Below are 17,773 nucleotides of genomic sequence, written 5' to 3'. Positions count from 1 at the left end.
ATCTGATTCACTCTCCACCTCATGGGAAGGCCACTGTCACTAATGTCCTGGAGCTACAGCAGGAGAATTTTGGTTTCAATGTCTGTTCTGGCTATCTTCATGTCATCTAGGTGGGGGGAGCCTGTGCAGACAAAGCCACTCACAGCTTGTGTAGAGAGCATTTCGTTAATGCTGTGATCGTACTGCTCTGCCAGAATGGCCAGTTTCCTCGTCTGTTCCTCCTTGAGCCGCTTGAGAACTGCTTTGTGCTCACTCTTTGGTGTGGTCTCCAACAAGTGGTTCCTCAAGGCTTTGTACTGTCTGGTCTGAATCTTGCAGGTGTCTTGAAACTGTTTTTTTATTTGTAGTTCTTTAGACTGAGAAAAGAGAGAAAGGATGCATCAGTTAGATGGTTTTCAAATTACTCTTATCTTGAGAAGCTGAGACTTCATGCTCTAATTACAAGCCTAAAGGAAAGAAACAGAAGTAAGTCCAAGGCACACGCACACACACACACAAAACAGATGGGATCCCAGGCCACAGCTACCTTCCTTTAAAACGTGGAACGTTGGCATTTTGATAAGAAAAGCTCCAACTTCAACATGTGTCAGGACACAAAGATCCTACTGATGGCTCTGCTCTCAGCAGTCCTCTTCCCTTTTCTGGCCAACTTGGTCATGACTTCAGGGATTCATTCAGTGGACTCTGGATTGGCTTGAAAATCCTTGTGATGGACAGAGACACAAACTCAAAGGGCCTCTCTGAATCAGTATGCTGGGAACGTCACAGTTTCTGTGAATCCGCCCTCACAGCAGCCTCCTGAGCCCTGTCTCTGCCACAGGATGCTCAGGCCCGGCCCTCCTCGGATGTCAGGGAGAGCCTCAGGTCCAGTTACCAGATTGGCCACACAGCCATAAACAAACAAGAGGAATGTGACATGCTTGAGGCTAATTGAGAAGGTTTTTCTACTCCGTTAATACTCCTGTCTTTTCTCCTTCAGGGGACAAGCTTACTCTGTGATTGCACAAACAAAGGAATGAAAAAGTATCAGTCACTGCCTTTCTCAGTGCCCCTTCCCCAACAAGCATTAAGAAGCTGGCCCCTGCTTTAGCTAGCCCACCCCACTCTGCTATCTCCTGCCTCCTGATCACACTCCCTTCTACTTACTCCTGCTTGTTGCAAAGCAGGCTTCCCGGGGATTCATGGGACACCAGCTTGAACAAGGAGCTTGAATAGTCTAATCACCTGCTTCTTTCGGTGGAATGATCTCACCCCTGATACTCTGCCTGGATTCATTCTCCAGGATTAGCATACAACTGATTTCCTCACACTAGCCTCATTATGAATTATGAACTCCCAACTGCAAATATGGACACCCATTCCACCTGTTACTTTCCTATTTCCCTTTCACCTGGCTCAATCTCCCCCTGCATACTCCTTACTCCCATCTGCCTACCCATCCCACTGTATCTTTGGGATCCTTGCCCTGTAATCTACACACTTCCTGTCATCTTTTGCTTTTTCTCACTTCTTCCATTTTCTGGCATTCACTTAGAGCTTGCTGTTCCCTTGATAACAAAATCACATCATCTCCTGATTGGCTGTTCTCCTGATTTCATGACCCCCAGAAACTTCTTTTTCTGCAAATGAAATCAACTCTTAAAAACACCTGTTTCCTGAACATTCCCACCCAATTGGAGAGGGTAGCTCTGGGGGACACTGAAGAGTTCCTCTCAGATTCTCCACTATTTCATTTCCCATCTGGTTGTCCCCCTTCTGTTCACCCCCATACACTTTTCAGCTTCTGTTGATCATCTTAATGCCTTTTCTTTGTATTCCCAGAGTTGAGCATAGTGCCTACAATATAATAACTGCTTAATGCATGTTTACTGACCCTGACTTTTCCCCCTTAAATCTTTTTCTTTCCTAAATCATCTTCTGGCTCTGAAATCTGGATCCCTCTTGATGAAAGAGCCAGCCTCTGGCCATCTTTCCTAGAACTGCTTGCCCTTTTACTCACAACTCCTGATTCATTGCTGTGATGATGGCACTAGAATACTTCTTGTTCCTTCAGCCCCTCTCACTCAGAAACCTCCCTTTTCTTTAGGGCCATGCTATTCAAATTTATCACCCAATCAAGATCTTGATGGTTATTATCTATTGGCTTCTAGAACATTCTCCCATCCTCAATGAGTTCACTGCCTGATTCATAGCCATTTTCCACTTCACCTCTTGCATTCATACAATTTTCCAGTTGCTCAATCTATTAATTTTCTTGATCTATTCCTCCATTGTTCACCTTAGCTACATATCAAAATGGTTATATACAAATGTGGGTTTGTTCATTAACTCCAAAATTCCTTCACCTGAACAGCATTTTTTATCATTTCATCTTTTCCCATGCTTTGAACTCCTAAGCCTGTTCTACTCATTGTGACTTCCATTCCCTTCCTCAGTCATTTCCTGGTCTGGAACCCTATGATGGCTACAATCTCCACCCAGTGCCAAATCAGCTCAACTCTGCACTTGTCCCTGTCCCATCTCCAACCACATCTTGCATAGCTCTAACAGTTAATTACTCTAGACATCTTGTAAATTTGATTCCTATTTATTTGTTACTGAATGAAGCTGAAGAAAAATTTTACAGAGCTGCTCTGATTGGGTTTATTACAAATTAATGTGACACAATCTCAGCTGAGCCCTCATTAGAGCAAGGCAACTATTTTATACCTTCTGAGTTGATTTGTTCTACCATTCACCATCTTTTATTCTTTCTCAAGCCTTCTATAGTATCCTCTTCTTCAGTGTTTCAGCTGAGAATCTCGTTTTATACTTTAAAAAAATTTGAAGCTATTCAGTGAGAGATCTCTTTTGATTTCCTATCACTCAAACACCTCCTTACACTATCTTCAACTTCCCTTCTACAGACAAATCCTTCTACATTCACCCTTAATCTCATCATCTCTCACCCTCTCCAGTAAACTGTCCTTATATTATCTATGTTAGTCCTCTCTACCCCTGTATCTTCCCCATTCTTAAAAAAGCCTTAGTTAATTGGTTATAATCCTATGTTGCTCCTCCCCTTCTCAGCTTAGCTTCTTAAGAAGGCTGCTTACACTTGGTACCTCCCATTCCTCTCATCCCATTCACTAATAAACCCTCTGCAATCTGGCTTCCAAACTCCCTAATTAATTAAAATTCCAAAAAATTAATTAATATTCCTACCTCAAGTCCAATTCATCCTCTATATTCAGCTACTAACAGCTACTAAAGTGATAATCATAAAGTGTATGTCTGCATTTAAATCCTCTACTCAATAAACTCTAGTGACTCTGTATTACCCCAGGATCAAATCTAATTCTTCAAATAAAAACTTCTGTTTGTTATGTAAAGCCTTTCATAACCTAGTCTCTTTTACCTTTCCAGTCTTTTTATACTTTACTTTAATCCACATCCATAATGACCCATCTACACCAGCCTCCTTCCATCTTCCCTTTGCCCCCTTCTCCCCAAGATGCCTCTGAGCTTTCAATCCTCATACTTAAAGGCCTTCCTTGCTCACCTTAACCTCCTTGGCTTTCTTGCCTTTTTTTTTAAGAGTCAGGTCAATTCCCAACTCTAGCAAAGAGATCTTTTCTAGCCCCTTCTGTTGCTAATGTCATTCTTCTGGAATTAGATTCCATTTACACTATATATATATATTTTATAGATTTACTGTTATTTGTTTATTGTCTGCTCCATTAAAATGTGAGCTCTCTATAGCCCCAATCAATACTTTTTTCCTTTCTCTGTATTCCCAGCCAGTGTCCAGCATACAGTAAGTATTTAGTAAGTGCTCACTGAGAAATAAAAAGAAAGCTTAATCTTTCCATAATCTAGAAAAAAGTCATACAAAGATATATTCAGTTGGGGCTCAAGAATAGAAATAACCTATTGTAACATATGTAAAATGTATGGGATTGCCTGTCATCAGGGGTAGGGGGTAGAGGGAGGGAGGGGATAATTTGGAAAAATGAATACAAGTGATAATGTTATGAAAAAAAATTACTCATGCATATATAATGTAAAAAAATTTTTATAAATAAATAAAATTTAAACAAAAAGAAAAAAAAAAAAAAGAATAGAAATAACCACCATTCTTCTGGGATCTCTTCGGAAGATAAAGTAATTCTACTCTAGAGACACAAAAGGGCCCTTGCCTGTGGTTGGTCCCCAAACCTTTAACCAAAAAATCAGGGAGAATATATGTCCATATTAGTGATGTCCAAGTACTTTAAACAAAACCCATTATTCCTTGTCCTGCTTGCCACAGTTCAAATTGATCACCACGCTGCTTCTCTCAAATGACATACCCCCTTCCTTTTTGTACTTCTGTACTGCCATTTCCCCACTTCCTTACTGGGAATTTAGTCTAAGACTCAGCCCTATAAAGCCTATTCTCATTCTCTCAGCTCCTAGTGCTCCCTCCTAAAATTTGTGTACCTGTCAGATACTAATTATCATATACACTGTATCCTCCAACAAAGTGCAAAGTCCTGGAGAACCAGGATCCCTCAAGACACAACACAGTGCCTAATACCACAGAGTTTTTCAAGAACTGAAATTTTAACTAGAGAAAGGTACCTGCAGACATCCTCAAGAGGATGCAAACACTTACCACACTAAAAAACACAAGTTACACTATAGAGTCTGTGTAAGAAAAGAATATTTTTGTTTGTTTTTTGGGTAGCTTTGGAGAAAAAAAAAGTTCTAAATTCTTTGCCCTAGGATCTGATCTAAGGAATCTTCCTCTCTACTGAGAGAACATTAGAATTATGACTGTTCAGTTGAATTGCAATCTGCTGGGCCTAAACTGTCCTTCCCCCCCTTCAAGGCATGATTTCTGGCAGAGTGTCCTTATTCACAGTGGATGACATCAAGTTTATTCTTTCCTCACTTTCCACCCACTCCCTTGAGACTCCCTGTCATAGTCACATGTCGTGATTCTACTGGAGGTCTGGAGAGAATTTCTTTTAGCTAAGTGGAAAATGTAATTTTCTATATATATGGTACCACATCTCTGAAGCAGAATGCTTAATCCTTAGAATTTTCCCTGTTTCTTCCAGTCAGAAACTGGGCAGAGAAAAGAATCAAAGGCTGTTACCATGATGCACCACTCTTTAACAAGTTTTCATATTTCAAATGCTTCATGATGAAAGGTATCCAATTTGTTAATCTCAGTGGCCTGAAGGGAGAAAAGGAGGTCTCTCCAACTAGCCATGAAGAAGAAAATTTACTTGGAAAGGAAAGAAAATAAAATGACGGAATGCTACTAAATCACCAGAGCTACAAGTGAGATAAAATAAAAAATTTAACTTGGACTAAATTTAAAGTTCAGAAAAGGAAAACCCCTCACTAAAAACCAGATTACTTTAGATGGAAGAATCAGCTTCAATAGAGAAAAGGCACTTTTTACTCACATAAAACAAGTAGGTAAGTTACAACATGAAGGAAAACCAGTAGGAAATTCTGAGTCTATGCCCCACTCCCCCCAACATCTCCTGAAGGTGAAGAATTTCCTGATTATAGCATCTATTCATTCAGTCACAGAGCACAAACAAAAACAAAAAGCAAAGAACAAATTTGTCAAATCACTGCCAAGCCTAAATGTTTCAGCTTCATAAATGAATGAAGTTTAAAGTCCATAATTTAAGTCAATGGGGACAGCAAAGTGTTTTGAGATCGAGAATGAAATTTCCTTCATGTCCCTGATCTACCTCAGATCCTCCTGGGTAACTACTCTGAAGACTTGGGTGCTGTGGATAGAGATTTTGTAGACACAAGTATCTCTGTTCCAAGACACAGTGAGTCCAATAGGAGAACCCTTCTTTTTCTACTCCATCAGGCTTTAAGTAACGAGAATGAGTGCCCTGCTTCCAAAAGAGACAGCAGCAAGAAAGCCCTCAGGATCATTCAACCTTTAATAGACTTTATGACCTTCACTGGACATGGATAGAACTTTAGGAAGAAATAGTTTAATTCTAGCAGTGATACTATGGTATGTTACAAGTACATAACTTTTAAATTCAATTTTTCTACTATTAAAATTCTATTTTTTTTAATCCTATACTTTGACTTAATAACTAGCTTATTCTGTTCTTCTCCTGACACTAAACAGCACTGATCAGCAACATTTTTCATTTAAATGTCCATATTTGTACATTAGCAAATGAGCAGAACTGAGTAATACTAAATTGTTTACAGGCCAGACCCAAAAGGCTATCTTATTTGGAAAATAAAGATGATTTAGAAATCATGCCCTCACCTGATATTTATAAAGAAAAATTGTTACATATATAAGAATTAAGTTTGCATTCCAGCCACTTGTGCCAAGCCCTTAATGACATGGGCTGGTAGGGTCAGGAGATAACATGGACAGGGACTGGAACAGGCTATGTGAGTTCCTAGACTTTTCTGAGATGGTTAGTAGTGTCCAGAAAGAAACTATTCAGTGATAATCACCTTCATTTAAGTGTGTACCTTTCCTTCCTGAACCATGCTCACATCAGAGAAAAAGATATGCCACAAAGGTACAAAGATGGTATTGTTGGGGAGAGGGAAATGGACCACACACACACACACAAAAATCCTAGGAAAAAGTGTAGGAAAGCTATTTTTTCGCTGGTTCCTTTGTGTCTCCATAGGACTTCTCACGTACCTTCAGACTCTTGGGCTGCTGCCGAACCTCCATGACATGCTTGCGCCTCAGCTCCCTCTCCCGCCGCTTGTTATACTCCAGCTGGTTGGTGAGCTCTGTCTGGTGCTGTAGCCTGATCAGTTCACAGCGCATCTTCTGAATGGTACTGAGGTGGCGGAACTCGAGCTCTTGCATGGACTCGTGTTGTCGCAGGAGCATGGCGTGTTCCAAGTCCTTCTGGGTCTGCCTTTTATTTAACTCCTAATCGAGAAAATGAGAGACAGGGATGAGCTGTTTCTCAGATACACGAATAGAAGGAGGCTCTCTGACTTGGGCGTGGCTACAGGGCAGAGTCAATGATTGGGGTCTTTGGCTAGAGCTGCATTCCTTGGCATCAGGTAGCACACATTTTCTTATACTTTGGGGCACTTGGTGTTAATGATTCTTCCTAGTAATTATGGCTACTATACAATTTATCAATATGTTTAAACTATATGTATAGTTTATGTTTAAGCCATCCTGTCAAATGAAAGTCAAAATCAAGAGTTCCTAGAGGTTAGACTAGGAGATGATTATCTAATTGACATTCCAACTTCTACAAGTATTAGGATTAAGAAAAGGACCCTCAGCTGGCCCAAGCAATACGTGTGCCCATAGTGCCATACTGAACCTCTGACACGACTGCTAACACACCTCTCTGACAAGATCCTGCTCCAAATTATGACGGCCGAGCAGCATTCTCCTTTTGAAGCGCCGGCACTCCAGCTCCAGGTACTGCCTCTGCCTTCTGAGGAGGTTAGCCTCCTCTTCTGCTTGGAAGTGCTGGATGTTCTCCTTCTGTTTGGAGAGCCATTCTTGTTTTTCTTTCTTTGGGGTACTCTGGTTTTCATTTAGCTCCTGGAAAAAGAATTCAGACTAAATTCTATTATCTATGTGCAACCAAAGTCATCACACCAGATTAGGATGATATTTATTATTCCTTTGACCTTCTGAGAACCTAAAAAAAGAAATTCAGGACATCACCTACAGTGGCCAAATATTGTCCTTAAGGTGACATTTCAGCACTAGGCAATCTTGGTCTTCAGAATACCCCAGAACAGTGTTTTGTTCTTTCTTGGCATTAAAAGTCAGTGAAGAAAGGACAAATGGCCTGTGTACCAGGAAACACATAATGCTTTTTAGATTTAAATGGCTCCATTTTTAACAAACTGTAGAATCAGGAGTAGGGTCTGAGAAAGCCCACCAGTTAGCATGCACCATATAGCTAAGAAATCCCTCTTCAAGAATGCCAGAAGGAAGTGAATGTTCTGGGGCTGCTATTTTAAAAAGAGTAGCATAAAATATGGAGCTGAAACAGTTATTAAGCAATGCCATATCTCCTGGTTTTACAGATTATAAATGGTTCTATAATAACCACAGAAGTCCCATAGTTTATTACCTTATATTTCAATCCATCTACCTCAACAAAAATGCTCTTATAGCAAATAAGAGAACAAAAATGGTCAAGAGACTTAATAATATGAATGGCAGAATGGCCAATGGACTAATCTAAAGTCTTCAGTACTTTCCGTAGTCTAAACACAATATCAAAATTAACTATGATGATGCAACTGAAAATTCTTTGAAACTGACATGCTTTATTCATAATGCTGGTCCAAGAAGATGACAACAAAATTTAAGTTTTACTATGTCTCCATCTTCTACCAAATGATAACACATGAATAACAGAAAAAAAATCAATTAATAGGTTAGGCTTATAACAAAATCATCAAATCTAACTTACTGCTTAAAAACAATTTCTGTGTTACCCAATTTACTTGAAGAGTGGTCACTGTTTATTTTTATTGATATCAATTAATTGATATTATTTCTGATATCAGAAAATCCAGCTTACTTATCATTAAATTCAGTTATCTAATAACAATCTTATAATAAATATATTTGAGGAATATATTTTAGAATCTCCAAGTTTTCATCTGTATTTTCTGTATTACAGAATTACCATATAAAACAATCACTTGAAAAAGCCTAATTACTAAAATTGTGCTTATAATAGGCAATATGTCTTTGACCCGCAACATATAGATGGTTACCTTTGATGAGATGATGAATACATGAAAAAGAATATATAAGATATTATATAGGATATCCACATCTTGCCTATCACATCATTTATAGTTAACTATATGTATATTAAAATATTTCAGACAATCAATTTGTAAGGGAAAAAAATTTATCTGCCACTGAAAGTGCTCTAAGAACAGAAATCTTTTAGTGTGTAAGAAACACTTTTAAGGTAAAAAAAAAAAAATTTGTAAGATTCCCAAAAGATATGACTTGTGCTATTAGTATCTATTAATTGATGCTTCAAGTATCCAATTAGATCACTTTTCTATCTAGAGACTTCATTTAAATACTCATTCTTATGAACAATTAATTTTGCTGCCATTTTACTGAAGGTACTTCCTCCCAGGACTGTTGTGAGGACAAAAATAAAATAAAATAAAATAAAAATAAAAATAAATAAATAAAAAATTTAAAAATATATATATTTATAAACATATATATACACACACATATATATTTATAAACATATATATATATAAACATATATATACACACATATATATTTATAAACATATATATACATATATATATATATTTATAAACATATATAAAGTATCTTCAGAACTATCTGCTGACCACCAATCTTTAATAATTCTAAAGAACAAAGAGATATGAAAGGTGTGATCAAACAAGACAGTGAACAAATTTTACTTTTGAGAAGCCAATATGGCGAAATCAACTATCCTTACTATGGGGTCAAAAAAGTTTGTACTTTTATTAGCAGAAATCCAATTTTTCCTAAAATGAATGGCTTTTGACTTATTCTAAGTGATATGTATCACATCTGACCACATTCTTGTAAATTATTAATAAGAATATAAGTTTCTGCCCATAGGAGAAATTAATACATTTATAAGAACATATAAAAATTTAGATTTGAAGCTGAAATACTAGTTTGCCTTTCGAAAGACATGGAAGATAGGGAGGAGGTAAGAGATGAAACTAAAAGCATCATTGGCATCTAATCTAGAAATAGGGGATCTATGCTAGACATTCCTTGTATACTGATGGTATAAAAGTGCCTATGAATGACTCTGAATAAGACCCAAAGATTATAAATTATTTTACAAAGAAATGGCTATTTATATAAGCCATCTTTATGGGTTTTCTCAGGTACACCAATTTAATGATAACTGGAGCAATGATAAGTTGCCTTCTTTAAACCAATTTTAGGCTGACTTTTGAATCTTTTCTACCACTGCAAGTCAAATAACTTTAGCATTCATCATGAGAAGTAAGAAATTATTCCCCATGTTCCATTTAATTATCTCTTTAAAAATGCTTGCTTTATTTCTCATGTACCATACTTATTCTCAGTATAATGGAATGGATAAGTAATCAAAGGTAAAAGAAAAGCATCAATATCAACCATCAAGGAATGCTTCCACAGCTGAGAACTTACATCTAACTTGGGATTGCGGGATATTTTTATGAAGTGGTTTGCCCAAGCAAACTCATTCCTCCCAACTCAACCAGTTGCAGAGCCGAAGTCTGGCCTCAACATTTGCATAAAAAAAGAGAAATACCTCCTTAAGTTGCTCTTTGCGTAATTTGTACTCTCTCTTCTGGGACTCTAAAAAGCTATTTAATTCTTTTTTCTGCTGTGCTTGAATATGTTGTTGGAATTTCTTCTCTTCATTGGCCATCACTTTTGCCTAGAAAAACAAACAAACAAACATATAAGAAAAGGTGAATTGCATGCCATTCAACTTAATTTACTTTATTGTGGTACAACATATATATCAACTTATGGAAGATTAAGTTGTTTGTTTACTTAAGGTCACCATTTCTGTGTCACCACTTTTATATGAAGAATGTTACATGATACTACACAACTAAAAGAAAAGGAAAAAACTTAAACCATTTATTTCTTCTCAAATGATAAGTTGTTTATTGACTTTAGCAGTCACTATTCTCTAACATCATGTAGGCAGAAGCTATTGTCTTGCAACCAACATTCATTTTAAAAAAGAAAATTCCAATGAAGAATAAAATGCTAAAAATACCACACCAATCTGACAAGTGAAGAAACTGAGACAAAGACTTATTTGAATAACTAACCCCAAAATTGTTAAGTTAAATAGTGGAAGTGACTCCCAGTCCCTGATCTAAATGATCAGACCCCAGAAAATTTGAGCAAAAGTCTTTTGGAGCCATTTTCCGATCCTCAAAAATAATGAAAGCTACAAAAGATAATTTCACTGCTGCCATTGGTTATTCACAAGCACTGCTTATCATCTAAAATGAAGGGAGAACACATAGGAAAATTACTCCCATCTTTCTGTGCTTCATCTGCAAGCAAACAGCATAAAGCAAAAACATCTTTCTGAAGCTACAGAAATTCCTTGAGAGAGATACTATACAATTAAGGGTTTTCTCCCTAATTGTCAATTTGCTTGACTTCTAGGAAGAGACATGGAAAACACTCAGTGTCATCCCTTTGTCAGTGCTAAGAGATGAACATCAATTGACAGGACAACAAACACGTTCACAATCTGTTTCCCTACCTCCTTCTCCATAGCCGCTTGGTGTTTCTTGATAAGTTTCTCCATTTCTGCAGCAAAATTGTTGCGCTGTGTCTCGAGGTCTTTGTCTAGTCGGAGGCGGTGCTCATCCATCTCGGCCTTGAGCTTGTTCTCTAGAGCCATCAGTTGCTTCTGGTGTTGCCGCCTCATGCGCTTGTAGCCAGACATCTGTTCTCTCAACTCCGAGTCTTGCTCATGTTCTTGCATCTGCCTTGTAACCTAGGTGTTCAAGGCAAGAGGGATGAAATAAGAAAAATAATTTTTCCTCCTTATCCTTTGGAAAGAGATCAGTTTTAGAGATGTTTGAAAAGCCTAAAAATTGGCACCTGGCTTATGTCATTGGCAGAAGGAGCACTGATTCTGGGGCCAAAGCACCCAGGATGAGACCCTAGCCACTAGCCTCTAATCCTTTGTCTCCCAGCCTCTGTAGGCCTGTTTGCTTTTCTGTAAAATGGCAGGTCTGGAGTAAATGCCTGCGGATTCCTTCTAGATCTACAACAAAGATTCCCTCAGTGGCATTTTATGGATGCCAGCCTTGGGTTTAATACTAGTTAATATTCTTTTACACTAGATGAGACATTAAAGTTGGTCAGCACATGAGTTCAATGCATGGGCTAACACCTCAGCTGACAGACACATGGACAGAAGAATATTAATAGGGTCAAGTGCCTCAGGAAAATTAACTGGAAGAAAAAAGAAATGGCTCAGATGAGAAAAAAACAACTATTAGAAAATATGGCAGAAAGATACACGGGAGTTAGGAGACCCTAGACTAAATATGTATCAACAATTTCTTGAGATGGTGAGAAAAAAAAAAGAATCTAAACCTTAAAATTCACATGAAGAAGCAGGCAGGGCATGGAGAATACTGAGACAATTTCCCTACAATGATTGGCTCTAATCAGGCATTTCAGTACTGATCAGGAATTTATTGGTAAACTACAGATTTACATGGAAGAAATGATAAAGTTCCTGTATTTAATTTTGCTATTTCTCTATTAGTAGTAGGAAGAATTTAAGAAACACCCAATTAGTGGGTTGATCAGTTTGCAAAGATTTAAAATCCATGCACTGATCTCTCTATCTGAGAGTAGGAAGCAAAGGAGTGGCAATATAGCAAGCTTAGGTCATATCTCAGACAGTTTAAGTAAACCATCAGAAGGCAAAATCCTTGGATTTAAAGCTATACACAAAATAGGGACTCACGGGATCTGTTTACTAATGGCCTTCTTAATAATGTATTTTTTGGATGAAATAATAGAACAGGAATGCCCTCTTGTTTTCTGAATGGGAAACTATGAGTTTATCACAAGATTAATGAGAGCTATAAACAAAATTCCAAAGTTTAATATGCCTAAAAAACAAACACATCCATAGCATGTATAGGTTTTTGGCATAAGATAGACAAGAAAACATTATTTTGCTTGAATGGTTCCACTGAAACTTGTGATTTGGACTCAACTGCACAAAAATCTAAAATACCCAAAAACAATACAAGGTTGTAGGACATCTTTTTAAAGGAACTCATGAATTCTCCCACTACCCTTATAAAGTATAAAGAAATATATATTTTAATGTTCATTTGGAGAGAAGGTACATTAAAGACACAGGCATTTAAGGTACACCACAAACTATAATGCCCCCTATTTCTTAAATGTGTTACAGTCTTTTTCTATCTAACCTATACCTATCTAATTTTCCAGCTCCATTTCTGATGCCCCCCTCTTCAGGAAGTTCTCCTTGAGCTCTTAATTTCTATGAATAACAGTTGCCCTTCTTATGGTGATTTTAGCCTACTTTGTAATAATTACATAATGCTATCTTACTGCTTAGATTGCAAGCTCCCTGAGGCTGTGTCATATACCCCTGGGGAAGACACTGGAATCAGATTAAAATACAATTGGGAAATATATAGTAAGTAAAAATACACTATAGCATTGCATCCTGCATATAACAACTGAATAAAGTGCCAAATACTTTGCAGGCCTCATTGAAGAAATGAATTTATGCTCATGTTTGGGGGACTACCTAGAAGCACCCAAAAGCAAAACTGAGGACACAAAAGAGCTCAAAGTTAAGACTTGCATCTGTTTAAAATATCAGAATCCAAGAAAGAACATACCAGTGATGCTGTGCGGATAGTAGCAAAGTGTTCTCGATTACGGTAATGTGACTTCTGGCGGGACACTTGTTGGGGTGGAGACTGTGGTTCAGATGCCCTGGTTCTTGGATCTGCCTCTTCTCTATAATTTTCTTCTTCCTGATAAATGAGGATGACATCAATAGTATAGCAGGTAAAAACACCCCCACACCCCCCCCCCCACACACACACACCCTTAACTGCACCTTTGAAGGGAAAACTTGGAATTTGACTCTATCAAAGACAACTTAGATTAGTAATTTTCTTAAATAACATACACATATGCCTAAAAACTAAAAATCTCTCATATTTCATCTACAATCAATTTAAAAATCAAAGAATCTTCCCTGAATACATAATACATAATACAGACTCAGGATACTAAAATACTTAATGTCTACATTTATATTCTTCCCACCATGTGGGAAAGTAGGGTCACTTTTAATACAGCAAGAGTGCTGATAGTCACAGCACTATGCAGTTGACCTCTTCTTTGTACTATGAATATGTGAGTCATGATGAAGTACATATAAACTAAAAATGCTATCATGCTAACCAAATGCCTCAGAAAGGCACTTCATCACTTCTCATAGGATAATGATCCAGTAGAAGCCACTATCTTCACCAACAGAATATGCTTGATTTGATCTATCAGGACTACTGTTGTCTTAGCACCAATATGGCTATTTCATAACTTTCCTTAGTCCAAAAAAAGTCCATGAAACCATTTTAAGCAATGGAATCTTCATGAAGTATTGACTCTTTCAAATAAGTACCCTGAGATTCTTAACTACAAACATTTTAGAAGCAGCCTATTAACTGAGGGAATAAGTTCTTTCACTGTTGTGGTCCACAGTGTCTGAAAATACAAAATAAACTTTAATTCTGCCCTGAAAGCTTTGCTCAAAGACATCATTATAAGCAACACTATCAGAAGTAGTGCTAAAAAGTGCTTTTAAAGTTTTACCTCCTGTGTTCTTTTTAGGGAATAGAGAGACAGGAAAGACTTTGCAAAAACAGACATAAAGGAGAAAGCAGGCATATCCCTGATATTTAGTTGGTTTCCCCAGATACTTTGGGGGAATTTTCCCTTGGGTAAAATTGGGACTGAGATACCTTGATCCCAACAATAGAGCCAATTCACACTGTGTGTTCTAATATCTCTGACTTCTATTTGTTATCTTTTTATATGGATTTACTTTAAAATATAAATTAAATTTAACCACTGCAAAGTGAAACTTAACTTCTAACATAATAAATCCTTTTTTTCCCCCAAGTGCAGTTTACTAAGTAGGAATCTAATTTTGTCATTAGCATATTTGAAGCAAGTTAAATAAAGGAGTTCAATCACGGCCTAAAAAGTATTAGAAATCCCACCCCTTCTACATGATTTACATCCACTTTTTATATTATAGTTTTTTTGAAACACAGATACTCACAGGTTTTAAATGGATGACAGAACTATTAGACATCACTGTATGATCTCCCTCCATCATATCTAATTCACTTTTGTCATCTGAGGCATCTGGAAGACTGTTAACACTACTGCTTTGGCTACTGGCACTGATAGACATACTGGGAATGGACTGATTACTTCCAACACTATTCACTGTTCCTGTTCGGCCAACGACATGCTCTTGCTCCTATAAGAAAACATTCAGTTAAAATCTTTACATTATTAATGAACTATCTATCAGAAGTTTGCTTTATTAAGAAATACCAAGATTTGAACACTTCCCAACTATCAGCTCTCTGCTATTAAGAAAACCAAACATTTGTATAAAAAAAAAAAGTTAGATTATTTTCAAAGTCTAGCATGAGGTTGGTTTATTACAGCTGAGACACAAATAAATCCTCAGCCAGCACTCTCATCATCACTGTAATAGCTAGCATCTATATAGCTTTACAAAAGCCTGCAGTTTTGCAATTTTTTTCATGTGTTCTCTTCTTCATTTATGTCTCATAATGCCTTTCTGATCTTTGCTTTTTATTCCATGTTTCCTCATAACCACCACATCTTTCCTTTTACACACTTTTAATACTTAAATTTTTCAATGCTAGTCCTTCACCCCAAATCCTTGATTGTCTATTCTTTCCTAATGGTACTATCTTCTGATTCCACAATTATCCTGTAGAAATATAAAGTTACTGGCAGCTATTTAAAAATACAAGTATACTTTTCAACTTCATTATTCAAAGGATGATTCCCCAGGAAAAAAAAAAAAAAAACACATTCTAAGACTTTTTTAAAAAAAGCAAAAAAGGAAGTTACATCAGAAAAACAGTATTATAAATAACAAAATCACTTTTTTTAGGCCTGCTTTTTCCACAAAAAGGACTTAAGAGCTTTAAGATCTTAAAAAGAAATAAAATGGGGAAATAAAGAAATAAGATGAAGTTAAATAGTTAATCATATTCATTCTATAATCCATTAGAGATCATGATTCCTTGAGAGCAGGCACTGTTTTTTAACTCTGTCTCCTCAGAATGGGCATAAAGTAGATGCATACCAAATAAATAGTAGCTGAAAGCAAATACCATTGGTAGCAATCTGGTACCAATACAATTAGTAGCAACCAAGCCTGGGGTTTATTGAATTATTTAAGAATATATTCTGTTTTTTTTTTATTATTCAGTCTTTCAGTTAAGTCTGACTCTTTTATAGTATCATGGACCACAGCATGCCAATACTGTCCCAAGGAGGTTTCTTGGCAAAGATACTGCAGTGATTTGCCATTTTTTCCATAGTATTAGAGCGAATAGCCTAGTCTTTGCAGTTTAACAGGAGACTGCCTAACACTATATCAAAAGCCTTTTCTCAGGTCCCAGAGACAAGTTTTGAGAACAGTGATGCAATGCTTTAAGTATTGAATTCTTAAGGAGAAAAATTCTGAAAGAACCCAAATGTATGGCATTTTAAATTCTTTTTTCCTCCTACCTCTTCTTCCTCCTGTGCTTCTACAGCAGGCCCATTATGTGCCTCCTGGAAAAGGAGTTTCTTCATCTTCCGATACTGCAAGTTGTCCAGTTCTCTTACGGCATCCTTGGTTCTCTGAATGAGGTCTATCAACACTGTTTCAGGGCGCTCACGAAGAACAAACATGTGCTAAGTTAAAGACAGAGGGAAACAAGATGAAAACTCTTTTTAGAACTCAGGTCCTAATCTTAATAAAGATTCCTAATAAAAAGAACTATATAACATATGAAAAAGTATACTCATTTCTTTTTTCTTAAACTTTGTAATAAACTAACTTCTCTATATCCCTCCTGAAATCTTTATTTTTTTTAATCTTTTAAAAAAAAATTATATCATCTCTTTTCCCCAGTATCCCCTCTCTTCTCCTTCCAGAGAGCTAAATTTAAAAAAAAAAAAAGAAAAGAAAAGAAAAAAAGGAAAAAATTAGCTCAATTTATCAATACATTGTTAAGTTTAAAAATATATGCATATTGTAGACTTCCCACTTCTGAAAAATGTGTGAGGTGAGGATGTCTTTTCATATCTCTCTTTCAATATACTTAGTTATTTTTTATTAGTTATTTTTCAATATACAGTTATAAATAACTCTGCAAGTCACTTTTGATTTTTATGGTTGATCTTTCTGTTGACATGGTTATCATCACTTTGTCTATTGCTTTCTTGGCTCTGTTTCTTTCATTCTGCATCAGGTTATATATCCCTTTCCCAAGTTTCTCTGTATTCATTCTTACAGCAGTCATAGTCACATACCACAACTTGTTTAGCCATTTTCTTATCAATCAAACCTGCTTCCAATTCTTTGCTACCACAAAACATCTTATTATAAATATTTTGCTGAGTATCAACTCTATCTTCTTATCAGTCTCATAGAGGCATAAGTCTAATGTTAGAATCACTGGGTCAAAGAGTATGGACATTTGCATAATCCCTAACTGTTTCCAAGGTGTACATGTCTCTGAATTAGCAGTACAATCCAGAAAATTACTTTTGAAAGTGGTCTGGATATTCTGTTTCCATATTGCTCCTCCTTCACTATCACATATGAATAAAAGAGCACTCCCATGTAGCTCACATTTTAAAACTATGAAGTGCCATTAATACAGTTTATTCAGTTCTCATAATGACCCTATAATTTGCTGGCTTCACGAAGACATCACATAGAAAACTGGTGTTCAAAGTGACTTGATCCATGTCCCTCAACTAATGGGGAGAGATCAAGCTCTAGCAAGGAAAGGACAGGAGGACCCTTCCTTTTCTGATGCTAAATACACTTGCTTCCAATGAATTCTTCTATAGTTCCCTTCAATGCAATCCTGCTCTAATTAGTATAATCTCAAGACATTCAAAGT

General features: G+C 36.7%; 1 protein-coding gene across 3 annotated transcripts in view; it reads right to left on the bottom strand.

Moving 5' to 3' along the window:
• TAOK1 (TAO kinase 1) overlaps nucleotides 1-17,773 on the bottom strand; it is a 130,545-nt gene that overhangs the window by 13,673 nt on the left and 99,099 nt on the right. For all 3 annotated transcript variants that reach the window (XM_074263760.1, XM_074263757.1, XM_074263758.1), the window contains exons 11-18: nucleotides 16,386-16,553; nucleotides 14,887-15,090; nucleotides 13,430-13,567; nucleotides 11,290-11,526; nucleotides 10,309-10,437; nucleotides 7,349-7,552; nucleotides 6,677-6,916; nucleotides 144-356 (exon numbers count right to left, since the gene is read on the bottom strand). In XM_074263760.1, coding sequence (XP_074119861.1) covers nucleotides 144-356; nucleotides 6,677-6,916; nucleotides 7,349-7,552; nucleotides 10,309-10,437; nucleotides 11,290-11,526; nucleotides 13,430-13,567; nucleotides 14,887-15,090; nucleotides 16,386-16,553 — 1,533 coding nt within the window. The remainder of the gene's footprint in view (nucleotides 1-143; nucleotides 357-6,676; nucleotides 6,917-7,348; nucleotides 7,553-10,308; nucleotides 10,438-11,289; nucleotides 11,527-13,429; nucleotides 13,568-14,886; nucleotides 15,091-16,385; nucleotides 16,554-17,773) is intronic.

Source organism: Sminthopsis crassicaudata, chromosome 4, assembly GCF_048593235.1.
Source record: "Sminthopsis crassicaudata isolate SCR6 chromosome 4, ASM4859323v1, whole genome shotgun sequence".
Taxonomy (NCBI): domain Eukaryota; kingdom Metazoa; phylum Chordata; class Mammalia; order Dasyuromorphia; family Dasyuridae; genus Sminthopsis; species Sminthopsis crassicaudata.
Note: the sequence above shows the minus strand (reverse complement) of the source record. Positions and strands in the feature narration are given on the sequence as shown.